General features: G+C 37.7%; 1 protein-coding gene across 2 annotated transcripts in view; it reads left to right on the top strand.

Moving 5' to 3' along the window:
• The window catches only part of Spef2 (sperm flagellar 2), a 182379-nt gene that overhangs the window by 56400 nt on the left and 106580 nt on the right, over positions 1-19399 (top strand). For both annotated transcript variants that reach the window (XM_031360243.1, XM_031360242.1), the window contains exon 10: positions 4459-4627. In XM_031360243.1, coding sequence (XP_031216103.1) covers positions 4459-4627 — 169 coding nt within the window. The remainder of the gene's footprint in view (positions 1-4458; positions 4628-19399) is intronic.

The raw sequence follows: 19399 nt of genomic DNA, 5'->3' as shown, positions 1-19399 counted from the left end.
GAGGGAGAGGAGGAGGAGGAGGAAGAGGAGGAGGAGGAGGAGGAGGAGGAGGAAATGAACTTGGGGGGACAATATGAGGGCAGAGGTTCACGATGTGTTGGAGAACAGGGTGAGTTGGGTATGAGCTACAAATACTGTACTCATATAATAAACCATGAAAGAATACATAATTTTAAGAAAAAAGAATGAAATATACAAAAAATTTACCAGAAAAGAATAAAAAATAATCAATCTAAACTAGAAAATACATCAAAGAAAGAAAAAATAATATTGAACAATACATACGAAATATTAAACCTCATTAGACATTAGAGAAATTTCAGTGGATCTCACAGTGAAAGATCATTATCAGAATGTCTGAATTGAGAGAAAATGACAGAAAATGCCTCTGGCACTGACATGTAGAAAAATCACTCACTATTAGTAAGAGTAAAATTTGGTGGAGCCCATGAAAAAAAGAGCATGGCAATTTCTTAAAAAGCATAATATACAACTTCCATACAGATATTTCTCCTAAATCATTTCAGATGTATATTAACACAGAAGCCTATGCATATATACTTCCAAGAATCCACACCGTAATAGTTTAGAATTAATAGCTACACATAAGTCATTCAGGAAGTGATGGCTAAATTGTGGTACATCCATACCATGGAATATACTGAGCAATTAAAAGAATAAGCTATTGGAACATGGCATACCCTGTTTGAGTATCCCAATAATTATGCTAAATGAAAAATCAATCCCTAAATTGCGTCTTAGCTAGAAACTCTAAACCCCTGGCTCATCCTATTGATTGTGGGGATTATAGGTATGTACCACCATGCTCAGATGCATTAGATTTTTTTTAATGTGTGTGTGTGTGTGTGTGTGTGTGTGTGTGCGTGTGTGTGAGTGTGTGTGTTCAGGTTCATGTGCGTAGGTGCATCAAAGGGGTTGTGGGAAGGCCAGAGAACAACTTACAGGAGTTAATTCTCTTCTGCAACAGTTACTGTAACTTGAGCTCAAGTTATCAGGCTTTGGGAGATCTCTGGCTCCCAACACTTTTGGAGCTTACCAGTAGGCTAGGCTGGCTGTCCATCACATCAGGAATCTACTGTAGGGTTAGCTTTTTCAAATGCTTTGACCCTCACCCCATTATAGCCCACCATCCAAAGGTAGGAAAGAAAAGATGGCAAATAGGACAAGGGGATGTGGACCTGTTAAGAAGTAGTTCTTTGGGGATGATTACAATCTCTGTTGTCAGGATACCAGCAGTCCAGTTCAGTAGTGTCAGAATACCAATAGTCCAGTTCAAAAGTGTCACCAAACACAAGTCAGCAGCAGAAACACAACCCAGCAAAAACATCCAGGCCTCTACCAAATCGGAGGGAATGATCAGGACAAGCCTGTATGTCTTGAAAAGTTCTCTGCCGTGCCTCTCTCAACAAAGTGAAGATCAGCAAAGGCATGAGACCAATAAAAACGTTGCACAGCTAGAGAAGCAAGCGCTAGCACCCCATCACTGTCTGTTGGGTACTACTTACACTCTCTCCAAACCTCACCTGTCCTCCCATTGGTCTGCGTCAGCAAAACATCACATGACACAGCCAGAACTTTGCACTCAAATCTATCTATTTCTGCCTTCTCAGTGCTGTACATAAAATAGTGGGCTCTTATTACACCAGGCTTTGTGTGTGCTAGGGTGAGGAGCAGGGTGTTTGGTTGGTCTTGATATTTGAACTTGAATTATCAGGGAACTAAAGAATGGATTGTGGGGAGAGAAGAAAACACAGCTATAGAAATATCACATTAGTAATTCTGTGATCCTAAGTGGTCTGTGTTTAAACTACCATACCATGACTGCTAGCAAAGTATGCTTTTACTCATATGAAGTGAGATGATAGAATTTGAATCATTGGAGAAGATGGATAGCTAGTACAAACGTACACATGCATTTGTAATAAGCAATGTCAACATTTTTATGTATGTATACCTGCATGTATATATGTATGTATGTGTGTATGTACATATATCTATGCTACTCCCCTCAAAACCTGTAAGAGAGTATCAAATCCCCAGGAACTAGAGTTAGACAGTTGTGAGCAGCCTGGTGTGGGTTCTAGACACTGAACTCAGACCCTCTAGAAGAACAAGATGTCCTCATAACCACCTGAGCCACCTCTGAAGCCTCTTGTAGCTCTGTGTCTAGGAATGGAATCTCACAAAAATGTCTCTCTTCCATGTTAGCATGTCCATTGATTAATAATAATAATTATTATTATTATTATATTTATTATTATTATTATTATTATTATTATTATTATTATTGTCTTGGTCATGCAGCCATTTCTAGGAGAGACTGTTTCATAACAGATTTCCTGATACCCTGGCTCTTATATTTCAGCCCCATCTTCTGGGACATTCCTGTGGAAGCCAGAGTTGTGATGAAGATATATCTGTTGGGCTTGAGTTCCCTCATGATGTTTTAATCTCAGTATTGCATTTGATATGGTTTTCTGGGTTGGTTTCCATGTGCTGTAAAGAGGAGCTTCTTCGATGAAGGATTGTACCTAAGATAAGACATGGAGTGCTGGTCTAGAGAAGGGGTGGTAGTAGAAATATAATAAAAGACGCTATCAGCTTCAGAGGGAAGGGTTATGGGAGTGGTTTGAGGGAAGAAACCTGGGGGAGCAGAAAAGGTTATGTCATTCACTTTCATTTAACACATTATTTTTAAGAGGGTATGAAGTAGAGGGGAAGAGGGGGCAGATATGAGAGATATGGGGTGTTACAATAATCAGTATATTTTATAAAATTCTATAACTCTTACTAAAATATATTTTTCCTGAGAGGGAGAGGGGGAGAGAAAGGAGGAGGAGGAGGAAGAAGAAGGAGAAGAAGAAGAAGAAGAAGAAGAAGAAGAAGAAGAAGAAGAAGAAGAAGAAGAAGAAGAAGAAGAAGAAGAAGAAGAAAGAATTACAGTAAAGAGAAAAGAACAACATACAACATTCAGGCCAGAAGCCACCGCAAGAAGTTTTCATTCTCTGGAACCTCAGCAGATCCAGTGGGGATGAATGTGAGGTTGGATTCTTAAGAGGTTATCAATATTCTTGGAGACTAGAGAAGCAGTTTTATAAAGTATCTCTGCTTTAGCCATTTCATCTTTTTCCCTCATTGCATCCTTGCTTGCGAGAACAATTACAATAAAGCCAGATAGCTGTGTTTTTTTTTTTCTTTTCTTTCTGTGAGTGGAATATGTGGAGTAATTTAATGGATTGAAATTACAAAGCCAGAAAACATCCACAGCTGTCATACTGAAATCACCATGAAAAAGAATATTAAGATACTGCAGGAAGGAACTCAGGTCATTTTAGCTTTCCACTCTGGTAAGTGAGAGAATGAGAAAAGAGAATCAAAGCCTGCATTGGATGAGAGCTGATTCTCCAAGACCCTTGACCACATGCACTTTGAATGAGAAAGGTTTTTACATCTGTTCCCAGTGATCAACAGATCCCCACACCCCTTCTACTAGCCTCTAAGTGTCTCTATTTTAATTTACATCCTCAAATACACCATTTCTAGGGATGCTCTATTCATAGAAGCATAAAATATCTGTGCTTTTGTATTACTTAACATTCACTTAGCATTTCTTCATGATCCATCCATGTTGTAAATACATCTTTTTTTTTTGAATTGTGATTTCAAACTCTAGATGAGCCATTTTTCATTTTTCTTTTAGCAGTCGGACTTGTGCCAGCCTCTTTCTCTCACACATTTTATTCCCTCAAAGATGTTTTCTGATCACTCTGTCCTGGGTGCCTTCTCTAGGCTTCATCTCAGCAGACATTTCTTCAACAAGGCTTCTCTCAAATCAACAAACTGGGTCAAGTCAAACTGTTACTTTCTCACATTGTATAATTCTCAGATGAACCTCTTGTTTATGTAATTCCCTCTTCTCAGAGCTGGCTATCAGAGGCTAGGAATTGCATTTGCTCTCGTATTTTGTAAAATATCTGGAACTAAATGTTGGTTAGTATCACTGGCTCTTAACCATTCTTATCGTCCGTGCTGTGAGAGAACAATTTATCTAAAACAATGAGTGTGATCCAAAAAATGAGGCTTAATTTCCCCACTTTGGAAGCAAATAACTGCAACCTTAAGACATGGTTAAATGGTTAAATGTTCTACTCCTATAAGCAATGACTAGAGTAAATGGGTACCAAGGCTCCTTTAAGATAACAGTTTACTTATGTGCATATCATTGTAACAGAAAAGTTTAATGTATATTGGTAATTCTGACATTGTACATGTGATAATCCTTAAAATTGTTGGAAATAATCATTTCTGTTTAAGTCAAATTAAGGGCAGTTGCTTATTTAAATATAGCATAAGACCATTAATCATTGATTAAGGTAAGATGTGTATTTCACTGAACTATTCAACTGATCACTTCCTTTACTCTTTTTATCTAAATAGTCTTATTCCACATAAGATGATGCGCGATTGGAAAGAACTGTTTTTTAGTGGAATTCCCATATATGAACAGACTTCTCTTACACATGGACAAACAGAACCCACTGAGGACTACCGTACAGAAATTAAGAAAAGGGACTTACTCGATAGCAAAGATTATGAAGAATATAAGGTACATACTAATATGTAATAATTTGAGTGAATGAATCATAATAAATTCTTTTTAATGCTAATTTGTGGCATTTTATTTAATTTCTACTAATGAAAATAGACATTCATATTTACATTTTCTCTTGTGTAAATTCATGTATATGACTAAGTTTTGCCTGCTTAGAGTATTCATCATCATTATCTGTTGCTCAAGGTAATATTAGAACAGTCTCAAAGTAGTTAAGTGTGCTACATTGAGCAAGCAGGTGTCAGAAGAATGCCTCCCTAGAATTTTTCTTTCATGAGTCATCTACCTTTGTTTCAAAAACAGTTGTTAAAAGATCATTTTCAAAGTAACTTATTTCAATAGTATATTCTTTCATAGGCAAAATGGAAAAGAAAGTGGTTATGGCTTAGAGTAGTATAAATTTATACAATATTTTATTCAAATAATATGAGTATTGGATACAAATTGCATATTCTGTATACGTTTTAAGTTCAGTGTTATTTTACATTTAAATTATACATATTTATGAAATCAGTATGATAATTTGATATAAGTATACAATACATGTGGTTTATAACAGTTTATGATATATTTCTATTAAGAGTTCAGAGGTGCTCAGAACAAAGAAATCATTAATGTTTTAAGGAAATGGAAATACCCCCTGCTTGTTAAAAAGCTGTCCAAAAACCTTTGGGATTAAACAATGGACATTATTCACTATGAACTGTAGACCTCTAGTCTCTAATCCCTAAGCACTGGAGACATTTGATACCTCAATTTGTGAAGTAATGCTGCTGCTGCAGATGCTGCTGCTGCTGCAGATGCTGCTGCTGCTGCTGCTGCTGCTGCTGATGATGATGATGATGATGATGATGATGATGATGATGATGATGATGATAAACTTATCTTTTTTTGTCTTTATTAAAGCTCATTTAAAATGGTAAATGTTAAATATGTAGCCCAATGGACTGTGTATTAGATTTAAGCAACACATACCAATTTTACCCCCCAACTCTCCCCATGATACTTCATTTTACCCTTAGAAGTGAAGATGTAAAAGCAGCGTTCTCAAATGCAGATTCTAGGTAAAATGGTACAGCTGTAGAGTGAAGAATGGGAACATTTACGGTTTCAAGTATCGCTGGCCTCTAGGTTAGCAAATACAAGATGAAAACAAGAATGAGTGAAAGGAGATTACTGCATCACTGACAGTCACTGAATAGTTGATAGACATTTATTATGAGGATGGACACATAAAATGAGCTCATGACAATGACAAGGGCAGTGGACAAAACAGCACTGATGTGTAGATATTAAAGAAAGTTAAGACTGCCATAAAGTTAACAATGCATGCTCATGGGGAACCAAATGTACATCTTATTCTAACTGAATGACAGTGTATTTATATCCCCGATAGGATTATTATTTGTTTTTGTACTGGCTAAACACTTAAGAACTACATATAGATTTTTATTTACTGTGGATGTGGAATACTACTTGCACCACCTTGTGTGTGTGTGTGTGTGTGTGTAGATAGATAGATAGATACATATATATGTAAATATATATGTATATATGTATGTATGTATGTATGTATGTATGTATGTATGTATATAGTAATGTCCCATGAGAAAAGATGTTTTTGATACATATCAAACTACATTAAGGTGCTTCTTTCTATCATCAATTAAGAAACCATTGCTGTCTGATTTAAGCCAAACAATCTGACAGCTTTAGCTGATTCGTAACTCATTATTTGTTCCTCAGTTGTTGCTCAAAACAGTTTAGTCTACTCTGTTCTTTTTCTCATAGATGAGGAGACAAGGTAGACCACAACTGAGCCAAGCTCTGTGTTTCTAACTATATTTCTTGTTTGGGAAATGATTACCACAGGAACATGCTTATCTTACCCACATCCTGGGGCCCAAGGCATACTTCTTTGGCAGGAAATTGTCAAATTTTGTTAGGAGTTTATTACTGTCTGTCAGCCCAGTGCACTTCTTTTTGTGCAGCATCTTTGCTGGGTTTTGTTTGTTGTTTTGCTTTGGTTTTGTTATTGTTTGTTTTGGGTTTTGTTTTTTAGAAATAAAAATTCCCTTACAATTTCCTTGTGTATGTGTTTTGTTCTTTTTTACAAATTATTTCTTTTATTTACATTTCAAATGTTGTTCCCTTTCCCAGTCTCCCTTTTTGCAAACCCCCTATCCCATCTCTCCTCCACTTTGCCTCTAAAAGTGCTCCCCCATCCACTCACCCACTCCTGCTTCACCCATCTATCATCCCCCTTCGTGGGGACAGCAAGCCTCCACAGGACCAAGAGCCTCCCCTCCCACTGATGACAAATTAGGCAATCCTCTGCTACTTACATAGTGGGAGCCATGGACCCACTCATGTATACTCTTTGGTTGGTGGTTTAGTCCCTAGGAGCTCTGAGGAGTCTGGTTGGTTGATATTGTTGTTCCTACGGGGTTGCAAACCACTTCAGCTCCTTCAGTCCTTCCCCAAACTCTACCATTGGGGTTCCTGTGCTCAGTCTGATGGTTAGCTGTGAGTATCTGCATCTGTATTGGTCATGTGCAGGTAGAACCTCTCAGAGAACAGCTATACCAGGCGCCTGTCTGCAAGTACTTCTTGGCATCAGCAATAGTGTTAGGGTTTAGTGGGATTTAGTGTCTGCAGATGAGATGGATCCCAAGGTGGTGCGGTCTCTAAATGGCCTTTCCTTCAGTCTCTGCTTACTTTTTGTCCCTGTGTTTCTTTATACAGTAACAATTCTGGGTAAAAGATTTTGAGATGAGTAGGTGGTCCAATCCCTCAACTGGCCTCACCAGTCTATATCTATTGGAGGTGGGCTCTTAAGGTTCTATCTCCCTCTGCTGTTGGGTATTTCAGCTAATGTCAACCCTATTGGATCCTGGGAGCCTCTCGCATTCCTGGCATCTGGGATTTTTGAGGGGTCTCTTCCCACCTCCCACCCCCTAACTCTGCTACATATTTCTATTTATTCTCCTGGCCCTTTGAACTTTTCTCCTGTTTTTCCCCATACCTGATGATTCCTCCTCTCCCCCTCTTTCCTCCCTCAGCTCCCCCAGCCAGTTCTTTCCTTCCCTAAGCTTCTTGTGATTATTTTGTTCCTCCACCTAAGTAAAATTGTAGCATCCACACTTTGGTCTTCCTTATTAAGCTTTAAATAGTCTGTGAGTTGTATAGTGGGTATTCTGAGCTTTTGGGATAATATTCACTTATCAGTGAGTACATACCATGTATGTCCTTTTGGGTTTGGGTTATCTCACTCAGGATGATATTTTCTTGTTCTACCCATTTGTCTGCAGAATTCATGAAGTCATCCCTTTTAATAGCTGAGTAATATTCCATTGTGTAAATGTACCACATTTTTTGTATCTATTCTTCCATTGAGGGACATCTGGATTGTTTCCAGATTCTGGCTATTATAAATTTGGCTACTATGAACACAGTGAAGCACATGTCTTTGTTAGATGTTGGAGCATATTTTGATATATGCCCAATAGTGGTATAGCTGGGTCTTCAAATAGAACAATTTCCAGTTTTCAGAGGAACCTCCAGATTGATTTCCAAAGTTAATGTATCAGCTTGCGATTCCACCAACAAAGGAGGAGTGTTTCTCTTTCTCTACCACCCTTGCCAGCATTTGCTGTTGCCTAAGTTTTTGGTCTTAGCCATTCTGATTGGTGTAAGGTGGAATCTCAGGGTTATTTTGATTTGTATTTCCCTGATGACTAAGGATGTTGAACAATTCTTTGGCCATTGGAGATTCATCAGTTGAAAATTCTCTGTTTAGCTCTGTACCCCATTTTTAATTGGTTTATTTTATTTTCTGGAATATAACTTCTTAAGATTTTTGTATATTTTGTATATTCATTTTATATCATATGTAGGGTTGTTAAAGATATTTTCCCAATCTGTAGGTTGTTGTTTTGTACTATTGACAGTGTCCTTTGCCTTACAGAATCTTTTCAGTTTCATGAGATCTCATTTGCCAATTGTTGATCTTAGAGCCTGAGCTATTGGTGTTGTGTTCAGGAAATTTTCCCCTGTGCAGATATGCTCAAGACTCTTTCCTACTTTCTCTTCTATTAGATTCAGCATATCTCTTTTATGTGGAGGTCCTTGATTCACTTGGACTTGAGCTTTTTACAGGGTGATAAAAATGTATCAATTTGCATGCTTCTACATGCAGACCTTCAGTTAGACCAGCACCATTTGTTGAAATTGCTTTTTTCCCCACTGTATGGTTTTGGCTTCTCTATCAAATATCAAGTGACTGTAAGTGTATGGGTTTAATTTCTGGGTCTTCAATTATATTCCATTGTTCTACTTGTATGTCTCTCTACCAATACCATGTCAGTTTTTATCACTATTGCTCTGTAGTACAGTTTGAAGTCAGGAACAGTGATTCCCCAAGAGATCTCATATTAGCAACTTAACAGCATACCTGAAAGCTCTAATACGGAAACAAAAAAATACACCAAAGAGGAGTAGAGGGCAGGAACTATCAACCAATTAGAAACAACAAGAATGATACAAAGAATCAACAAAAGCAAAAGCTGGTTCTTTGAGAAAATCAACAAGCTAGATAAATTATTTGCCAAATTAACTTAAGGGCAGGAGACAGTATCCAAATTAACAAAATCAGAAATGAAAAGGGAGATATAACAACAGAAACTGAGGAAATTCAAAAAATCATCAGATCCTACTACAAAAACCTATACGCAACAGAAGTGGAAAATCTATATGAAATGGGCAATTTTCTAGACAGACATCACAAACCAAAGTTAAATCAAGAGCAGGTATACTATCTAAACAATCCATAACCCATAAGGAAATAGAAGTAGTCATTAAATGTCTCCCAATCAGAAAAAGCCAGGGCCAGATGGTTTTAATGCAGAATTCTATCAGACATTCAAAGAAGACCTAATACTAATACTTCTTAAACTATTTTGCAAAGTAGAAACAGAAGGAACACTACCTAATTCATTCTATGAAGCCGCAATTATGTTGATACCTAAACCACATAAAGACCCAACAAAGAAAGAGAACTTCAGTCCAATCTCCCTTATGAATACCAATGCTGAGAAAGCCTTTGACAATATACAACACCCCTTCAGGTTAAAAGTCTTGGAAAGATCAGGAATTCAAAATCCATACCTAAACATAATAAAAGCAATATACAGGAAACCAACAACCAACATAAAATTAAATGGGGAGAAACTGGAAGCAGTCCCACTAAAATCAAGGACAAGACATGGCTGCCCACTCTTTCCCTACTTATTCAATATAGTACTTGAAGTTCTAGCCAAAGCAATTAGACAACAAACGGAGATCAATAGAATACAAATTGTAAAGGACAAAGTCAAGGTATCACTATTTGCAGTTATAATAGAACACATAAGAGACACCAAAATTTCTACCAGAGAACTCCTACTGCTGATAACCAACCTCACCAAAGTAGCTGTATATAAAATTAATTCAAACAAATCAATATCTTTCCTCTACTCAAAGGATAAATGGGCTGAGAAAAAAATTAGGAAAACAACACCCTTCACAATAGTCACAAATAGTATAAAATATCTAGGCATAACTCTAACCAAGCAAGTGAAAGATCTGTATCTTCAAGTCTCTGAAGAAAGAAATTGAAGAAGACCTCAGAAGTTGGAAAGATCTCCCATGCTCATGGATTGGTAGGATTAACATAGTAAAATGGCCATCTTAACAAAAGCAACCTACAGATTCAATGCAATCCCCATCAAAACTCCAACTCAGTTCTTCAAAGAAATAGAAACTTCTCAACTTCATCTAGAATAACAAAAAGCCCAGGATAGCAAAAATTATTGTCAACAATTAAAAGAACTTCTGGGGGAATCATCATCCCTGACCTTAAGCTTTGTTCTTTCTAACAGCATAGTAAAACGGTCCTCTGCAGATTGTCGGATACACTGATTTTTCTGTTATTATCCTTTATTTTGAGGACTTTGTTCTTCTGAAGAATTTCTAAATAGTCCAACACATGGGAAAAATAAATATTACCACTCATAAAATATGCGTCTACAACAAATACAGGAGTGTACTATATCTTGGTTTAGATCATAAACTAGTTGCCCATATTTATTATTGCTAGATTTGCTCAAGAATTCTATTTCTAGAAGTAAATGCAGATCTTCAAAAGTATTTGCATTCTTGCCATACTTGAATGATGTCTGTGCCTTCTTTCCCTAAAAAACTAACAACATCCACATCTGAGCTCAGGTTTGGAAGAATGTATACTGTCCTGGGCAACCTTCCATCCTCATGCTCTATTTGTAGAATGGCTACATACAAAGGAGTGCCAACCAATAAATAATGTTTCTAGAAATCTTCATCTGCTAAGAAGAGACAGCATCATGGACTAGTAATCCTCAGTGGGTTCCCAGGAAGTTACTATCAGGTGATGATAATGACTTATTTAACAAAGAGTATGGAAGAGGAAGTTAAGAGCTACCTAGTAGCTCCCAATCTCTCCAGTATAGGCATCAGTATAGTCACAGAGAACAGGCCCATGACTCCTCATGGCAAGTTTGTGACCGTCCCAAATCCAAAATGACACCCACACTCTGATTCTTACTGGAAAAGTCCTCCTCATTATCATCTTCCTCCCCAGCAGTCTATTTTTACATATACATCTTACTAACAGTTGCTTATTGAGTTTAATACAGTTTCTACATTCTTGGATTCTGCATCACTTTATGTGCAGGGTCAGCCAATCACTTTATGTGAACCAACAAATAATGGTTCACATAAAGACCATTTTATCCTGTCATTATTCCTTAAACAATATACTTTACTAGCTCATTTCAATAGGATTTACATGATAATAAGTATTCTACATAATACAGTGATGATATAAAATATACAGGGTAATGTTCATGAATGACAGGCAAAGGTTAACAATATTTTCCATAAGAAATGCCAGCTTCCCTTTTCATTATTTATAGTCAATCCCAAAACCAACCCTCCCACTTATACGAAAGGGTGACTATGATAATATACTACTAGCTGTGGTTTTATGAATATTCACACTTTTTTAAGCCTCCCTTCTGTACATCCACCATCAGTTTGTAGTTGGGTTTATCATTAGAAAGAAAGCTATTGCTGGGCGGTGGTGGTGCACGCCTTTAATCCCAGCACTTGGGAGGCAGAGGCAGGCGGATTTCTGAGTTCGAGGCCAGCCTGGTCTACAGAGTGAGTTCCAGGACAGCCAGGGCTATACAGAGAAACCCTGTCTCGAAAAAAACCAAAAAAAAAAAAAAAAAAAAAAAAAAAAAAAAAAAAGAAAGAAAGAAAGCTATTTTCTGTTTAGCATATCATCTTCAATTTCTTTTTTTTAAAGATTTATTTATTATTTTATATAAGTACACTGTAACTGAGTTCCAATGTACCAGAAGAGGGCGTCAGATCTCATTACAGGTGGTTGTGAGTCACCATGTGGTTACTGGGATTTGAACTCATGACCTTCCGAAGAGTAGTCGATCTTCTTACCTGCTGAGCCATCTCACCAGTCTTCAATTTCTTAGTAATAATTTTTCAACCACTTTTTTTTACTTTTAATGACAAAATGCTGTTTTGATTTATGATGATTTGAGTTTGTGGTCATCGCTAGGACTAGGCATTGTGGTATGCTTTAATCTTCAAATATGTGCATATAGTAATAGTTCTTTCACTGGGAGTTTTTCATGGATAAAGGAAATAAGGAAGTAAGTGAGAGATAGAGTTGTTGTCTCAAACAGCCTGAGTATTTTACTTGGAGATTCCTGCCATCATTTTCTTTATTTTTTACATCCAACTGTGTGATGTTGATTAAGTTACTCAAGAGACTGAATTGATGATAGTGAATGGCCTTTTTCAGAGTGCATTTTTACTTTCCTCCCTGAGTTCTCAGCACATCTGAACCAACCTTCACACTTTGTTCGATCTATTACTTTTTAGGCAAAATATCATTTAAGTCTATACCACTTATGTGGCATCACTCACAGGATACCAAGCACAGGGAGTTGACTAAACAGTCAATGGATGCTAGTGTCATGTATATCCACCATTTCATTCATTCAATCCAAATTTCATAATGGAAGTCCATATACTAGGTGACAGATATTTATTTTTCAAAGTTTAAGAGCCCTGAAGTCTAAGTTAATGATACTGAGCAATTTAGGCTTATAATGAAAGCTCCATTTCTGGATTCCAGATGGCCAACTTTTTAAATGCATTTTAAGTTAGAGAGCAAAGGAAATCTGGACTCATTCTTCTCATATTGGCATGATTTCCCCTTATAACTATTCTATATAGTTATATATGCTTAATATTATTTATATGTATATGATTTTAGGGACATCCATTTAATATTGGATAATCAACTAAGGAATTCTCCCCTGAGGAGGACTATTTCCCCCTGCTCTCAATATTCTTTATGACCTATTTATTCCATAAGAAAGAAGTCTCAGTGGACTTTTAGATGATGGGGTAGTTTTTAATTCATCTTAAATATGAATGAAGAGAAGCTTGGTGCATAATTCTAGAAGACTCTGAGAAGATGCTTCTGTGTTATAAGATAGGAGATGATAAAGATTGCTTTTGAGTAGACAGAGTAAGTAGTTGCTTACACAGAGAGTTCAGATGTCACATAAGGACACTCTTCTGTAAATATACTACCTGTCCCACATTATTATATCCTTGAATAAAGACATCAGCACCTGATAACATTTAATAATATTTCCTTAGGTTATCATGATCAACTACCACAATAATAAAATGGTATGAAAAGTTTGGGGCTGAAAGGAATGTGCCCGCTCTCCAGGGCTTTTCTTTTTATTGTGTTTATGGACAATTTCATACATGTTTATAATGCGTTTCACCTACTGTGTCTCCTAGATCCTCCCTACACTACCTACTACTTCCTTTTTTTCTACAAGTTTGATTTTGTTTGGTCAGGTTTGCTTTTGTGATCCACCAAGTTTCACAAGGGCCTCAGGTGTGACAATGAGTTTGGAACTGTCCATTGGAGCCTGGTGATCTAACCATCAGGTAAACACATGGAGACAGTGGCTATTGTCCCCCAGAATCTGCCACTGCCCTATAGTTCATCAGGTAGAGGTAGGGCCCCATGAGTCTCTCTCTGACCCATGACTGACTAAATGACAAGTCTTGTCTTCTGTAGGCCTACTGGACCCAATAGCAGCTGCTGTGGAATTGGAACTGCAGTAGCTCTTAACTGAAATGTCACCTCCCTGTTGATTTCATGTTTTCTCTCTTCTCCTGTTGTATAGTTTCAGAATAGGAAGGTAATGTCTTAGTGGCTATAAGTTTTGCTATACCAGAGAAATCTTCAGCATGTCCATATCATTAGCTCTAGACAATAGCACATGATGACTGAAGTCAGAGGTCAAAAATTCTTCAAGGTTCTTATGAAAAGCAAGATCCTGAAGTTAGTACAGAAGTGGTCTGATATAGACTGCTAACTATATTGAATATGGCTCAATTTGAACAGTTTCTTGGGATTTTGTTGGGTTTGTTGTTGTTGTTTTAAATCAGGGTGGTCATAACTATCAAAATCGTTTTGGGTCCTCAGCATAGGGAGAAATGATATGAAGTCCAATATGATTCTCTTCCTGGGTATCAAGAGAAATTCAGAGACATAAAAGTCTTCTGTATTTTTTTTCTAATTAACCCAGGAAATTGTGCTTCTGAAAGCATTGGACTGCTAGTTTTATGGTGACTGAACTAATCCTTCAGTGATCTCCCAAGTGAAGCACTGTGAGCCTATGTAGAATCTGAGAGTAGGGCAAGCTCTTACCCACAGTCTGCACTGTGTTTTTACTGAATTTCACTCACCAGTATTGAGTACTCAAGATGAAGATCTCTCACAGACTATTTTTGGCTACCTGTTGTAATCAGACCTTTTAGTCTACTAATGGTGACTGTTGAATATATAAGTTTTTCTGTCTTAGACTTCAGAAACGAAAATCTCATACTATATACAACTGTTGAACTTTTTTAGCTTCTGGTGTTGAAAGAGATTAATTACTTCCAGCCTCCCTCAAGGGTGAACCTGCGATCTTCACAGTGATCTGTGTTAAATACTGGGAGACTGACTGGGCTAAACTAAGACTTCCTTAAAGAGATAAGTACATCATAGATAGAACTGGGCTGCTTTTGTGTAGCCTAGTGTCAAACATGACTGTTTCAGTGATGTCACCTCATGAAAGATTAACAGAAACAACTGTTAGGACACAAATCATTGGATAACTAAGAAATAGCAATCTTTAATCAGAACCTTGTTACATTTTCTGATCATTCAGAATAATGGAATAGGTTGAAGGGCAAGGCACCAGCTACCTATATCCTGCTTCTAGGGGAAAGGCCATCCAACTCACCCTGAAGTCACATAAAGCAAGTGAAATGGAGTCAACTTCTGCTTTTCCATCATGAGTATTGGGCTCAGACAGTGTTTTCAGTAGATACAAGCTTCACTCTGAAGGTACACCTATCCTGCCAAAGTCAATAAAATATAGACATTGTCGTCCCATGGCTTCTCTAGAATCCGAAAGCTAGACTGTCTCAGAGATACCTAAACCACACCCAGACCTGACTGGAAGTCAAATGACTTATCAAAGCCTCCAGACTCCTTTCCCTGAGAAAATTTATCATTTAGAACTATTCTGAAACCTCCAATCCAGAGCTCTTCCAATCAGAGATCTTTGGTGAAATTTCAGAACATGAAAGCAGCCACACTAATCACCCTCTCCTTTCTGCTACTTCTCAAACACAGGATCCACATCATGAGTCTTTCCCATTGAAACCTGTCTATCAAACCGTTCCCATACAGCGTTCCAGGAGCTTGCATGAGCTGAATGAGCAGTTATGCTGGACACATAACTACCCCCCCCTTTTTTTTTTTGCTTTTTCTAAGAATCCTGTGGTGTTAGCATAAAATTGAGTTATGAAACACAAATCAAGGCAGTGTCCCTCAGAATTTTGGAAAAGTTGGAGGAGAAGAAGCGTGGAAAGAGATTACAAAACCAAAGAGAGAATAAAAGCTTCGTTCCTGCCTTCCTTTTCCTAGGCAGTAGAGATTTTCCTCTGAAAGTTAAATTTCCCAAATGTAATAACTAGAATGTTGGCTAGAATATTCTAGTTATCCTAGAATAACTATAATAACAATTCTATAATGATAATGATGATGATGATGATGATGATGATGATAATAATAATAATAATAATAATAATAATAATAATTAGAACCTCCAAGTCACAACAGCAAGAAGCAAGAGTTGTGCTTCTATCTTATTTAATGTCCTCAGAAAACTAGGCCAGACCTTGCCAGAGGGTCAGCCAGGAGATCTGGGGCCAGGATTGGTTGTGCATTCAAGATGGCCAAAGAGACAAGGAAAAGGAAGAAAGGAAGTTCAGGATGGAGGCAGGCCCTTTGCAGTTTGTCAGTGGTCAAAGCAAGTAGGGTAAAGCTAGATTAGAAAGTGAAAATGGCAGACTACATGTCTGTCAGTCATCTGATACACTCTTTAAACCAGTTTAGGAGGCTGACAGAAAATTCCAGAATAGGAGCATGAAATTAACCTGGTCACATAGAAATTCTTCCATTTATAAATTTTCTCATTTATTTCATTTTGAAAGAAGTGTGTTGTTTGTTTGTTTGTTTGTTGCTGCCATTAAAATCCAATTCTTTAGCATGATAGAGATGATTTCTTAAAACCATGTATATATCTTTTTATTTTTAGTTTACAAAAAGCGAAACTTGATTGTAGTTGAGGGAGTGAGAAACTCCAAGATTCAGGTGACATCTCATGGCAGAGTTCAGATTCTTAGGCACCTTACTGATGCTCTCTAATCCTGTGCGAATAAGCCTGTTCACCTCCTAGAACATCCTACCTTGTAAGACTATTGCACCGGTAATTAAGTTTCAACCTGGACCATAGAGGAGATACAAACATTCAGATCAATCATGATAGACAATTTTCTGTGAAAGTTTTGCAATGTCCATTTGCAATGGCTTAGTGCTACTAAACAACCAACGATGTGAACAATATCCATATTTTCCTGGGATTCCTTTGCTGTCTCTAGAGCTAACTGACATTCTATGGGAACAGCTTTGAACTGCTTTTACACTACTAAATACCTCTTTTTACTTAGCATTTCCTTTTACTTAGTACTTCTTTTAACCTAGTACCTCCTTTTACTTAGTGCCTCTTTTTACCTAGTACCTCCTTTTACTTAGTGCCTCCTTTTACTTACTACCTCATTTTGTTTGGCTCCTTTTGTAACATTGACTTCTTTAGGATGCATCAATGCACTTAAAGTGCAACTTTTAAAATTTTTTTTGAGATTACAATTTAATTACAACACTTCACCCTTCCATTTTCTCTCATAACCCTGCTGTATAACTCTCCCCACTCTTCAAATTCTCTCTCTCTCTCCTCTCTCTCACTACTAAATGTGTATGTGTCTACATATTGCTAAATTTAAATTTTATAGTCCATATAATGAATGCTCCCTGTCTGTTTGTTTCCTAAGCTGACCACTTGTTACTCAACAGCCAACTGATGTGCTGCCTTCCCTGTAAAGGCCACATTTCCCATTCCCAGACTTCCCCTTGGTTGCCTACAGTTCTTTGTGTAGATTTGTAGCCTCATTGAATTTTCTCCTTCCAGTTTAGAGTGTTCATTGGTGTCATCCTTGTTCAGGCCACATTTGGGCAGTCATGTTGGTGAGACTCTATGGGTGTAGTTTCTGAAATTTCTAGGAGATACAATTTCAAAGCAAACTCTGTGACCCTTTGGTTCATACAATCTTCTCTCCCTCTCTGTGCAATGTTTTCTGAGCCTTATGTGTGGGAGTCTTTTGTGGATGTATCCACTGGGAACAGGCTCCACAGCTGCATATCAATTGGTTGTAGTTTTCTGTAGTTTCTGTAGTTTCCTTCATGAGACATGAAGACTACATTTATCTGTGAGCATAAGGACAAGTGTTTTAGGGTTTTGTTAGGTATTGTACTGGTTCAGCAAATTAGTGGTTGAAGGTTCTCCTCCAATAACCATGATGTTACTAATACTGAGTAGTTAGCTAGGTTTCCAGTACCAGGTTTGAACTCCTTCATGTTGAGTAGGTTTTAAGTTCAATTAAAGAGCTGTTGGTTATCGCCAAGGTATGTGTGCCATGACTGTACCCTGAGGGTTATCCTAACATGCTGGTAATTGACATTGCAAATAGGTATCATAGTTTAGAAAACATCTGATAGTTTTGGAAAGCTTGCATGATACCATCTAGTACCATGAAAACTAGTCCCCAGGGAGGAAGATTTTGAGTCAGTTTCAACTCAGGGGTCTCTGGACTCTGTTTATGAATTACATGGTGCCTTCAGCAGTAGGGCTTTACCATACACCTAAGGTAGACAACCAAGAGTGACAGGAATAGGCTGGTGTTTTGGAACTGTCTCTTGGACAGTCCTGGTAAACAATTCAAAAGAAGGCTTCTTATGTATTGGGGGTTGTGTTACATGGTCTTTGACTCTTGGAGAGAGCAATGCCAGCCCAGATGAGAAAGATTCATTAAAAATAGTTCACTAAAAGTATTTATAGTTATATATGGAGTTATGTGGATCATAGAATTTTTGGTTTTGTTTTTTGGTAAATAGCTATGATATACTTGTGGCTTTTTCAGATGCCCTTAATATTATTTTACCACCTTTTCCTGTATTCACCTTTCCTTCATTTCCCCCATTAGATTACTGGTATTCTGCCATTCTGTGCTATCATCCTCCCACCCCACATCTCTGTGTTCACCTCCCTTCCTAAGGATTTCCTCTTTCCACATTTTCCCGACTAGATCACTTTAGCCTGCTAATCCCCCACTTATTGCTCCCTAACTCTCCTATCCTGCCAGTTGTCCCACTTTGCTGCCCTGTTTTCTGTGGTTACCACAGCTTACACACTCATATCTGAAAGTTGGGAGCTAGAAACCTGCAGCAAGAGAGAACATGCAACATTTGTCTTTCTGGGTCTCAGTTACCTCACTCAATATGACTTTTTTTGTTTGTATTCTTTTTGTTTGTTTGTTTTTTTCAAACAGGGTTTCTCTGTGTAGCCCCGGTTGTCCTGGAACTCACTCTGTAGACCAGTTTGGCCTCAAACTCAGAAATCCTCCTGTCTCTGCCTCCCAAGTGCTGGGATTAAAGGCATGCGCCACCACCACCCGGCTCAATATTTTTTTTTTTTAGTTCCATCCATTTATATGAAATATTTGTGATTTCTTTATAGCTGGATAGTATTCCATAGTGTATATTACTACATTTTCCTTATCCATTTGTCAGTTGTAGGGCTTTTAAGTTGTTTCCATCTCCTAACTATTGTGTCTAGAGCAGCAATGAACATGGCCAAGCGAATATCTGTGGAGTAGGGTGCTAAGTCCTTTGAGCATACCTGAGGACTGGTGTCGCCGGGTCATATACTAGATTTATTTTTAACTGCTTGAGAATTCTCCATACCAGTTTTCCATGGTGGCTGTAAGAGTTTGCAGTCCTATGACTAGTAAGTGAGCCCTTCTCCATTCCCTTACAGCATTTGATGCTACTTGTTCCCTTGATCTTTCCTATTCTGACTGGGGTGAGACACAATCTCCAAGTTGATTTGATTTGCATTCCCCTAATCTAATTGTGAAGGATGATGAACCCTTTAGAGAGGAATTTCTTGTTCCTCTCCCTGCCCC

This window comes from Mastomys coucha, unplaced genomic scaffold, assembly GCF_008632895.1.
Source record: "Mastomys coucha isolate ucsf_1 unplaced genomic scaffold, UCSF_Mcou_1 pScaffold8, whole genome shotgun sequence".
In the NCBI taxonomy this organism is placed as follows: domain Eukaryota; kingdom Metazoa; phylum Chordata; class Mammalia; order Rodentia; family Muridae; genus Mastomys; species Mastomys coucha.
The sequence above is the reverse complement of the archived record's forward strand: the minus strand, read 5'-3'. Positions and strand labels throughout refer to the sequence as shown.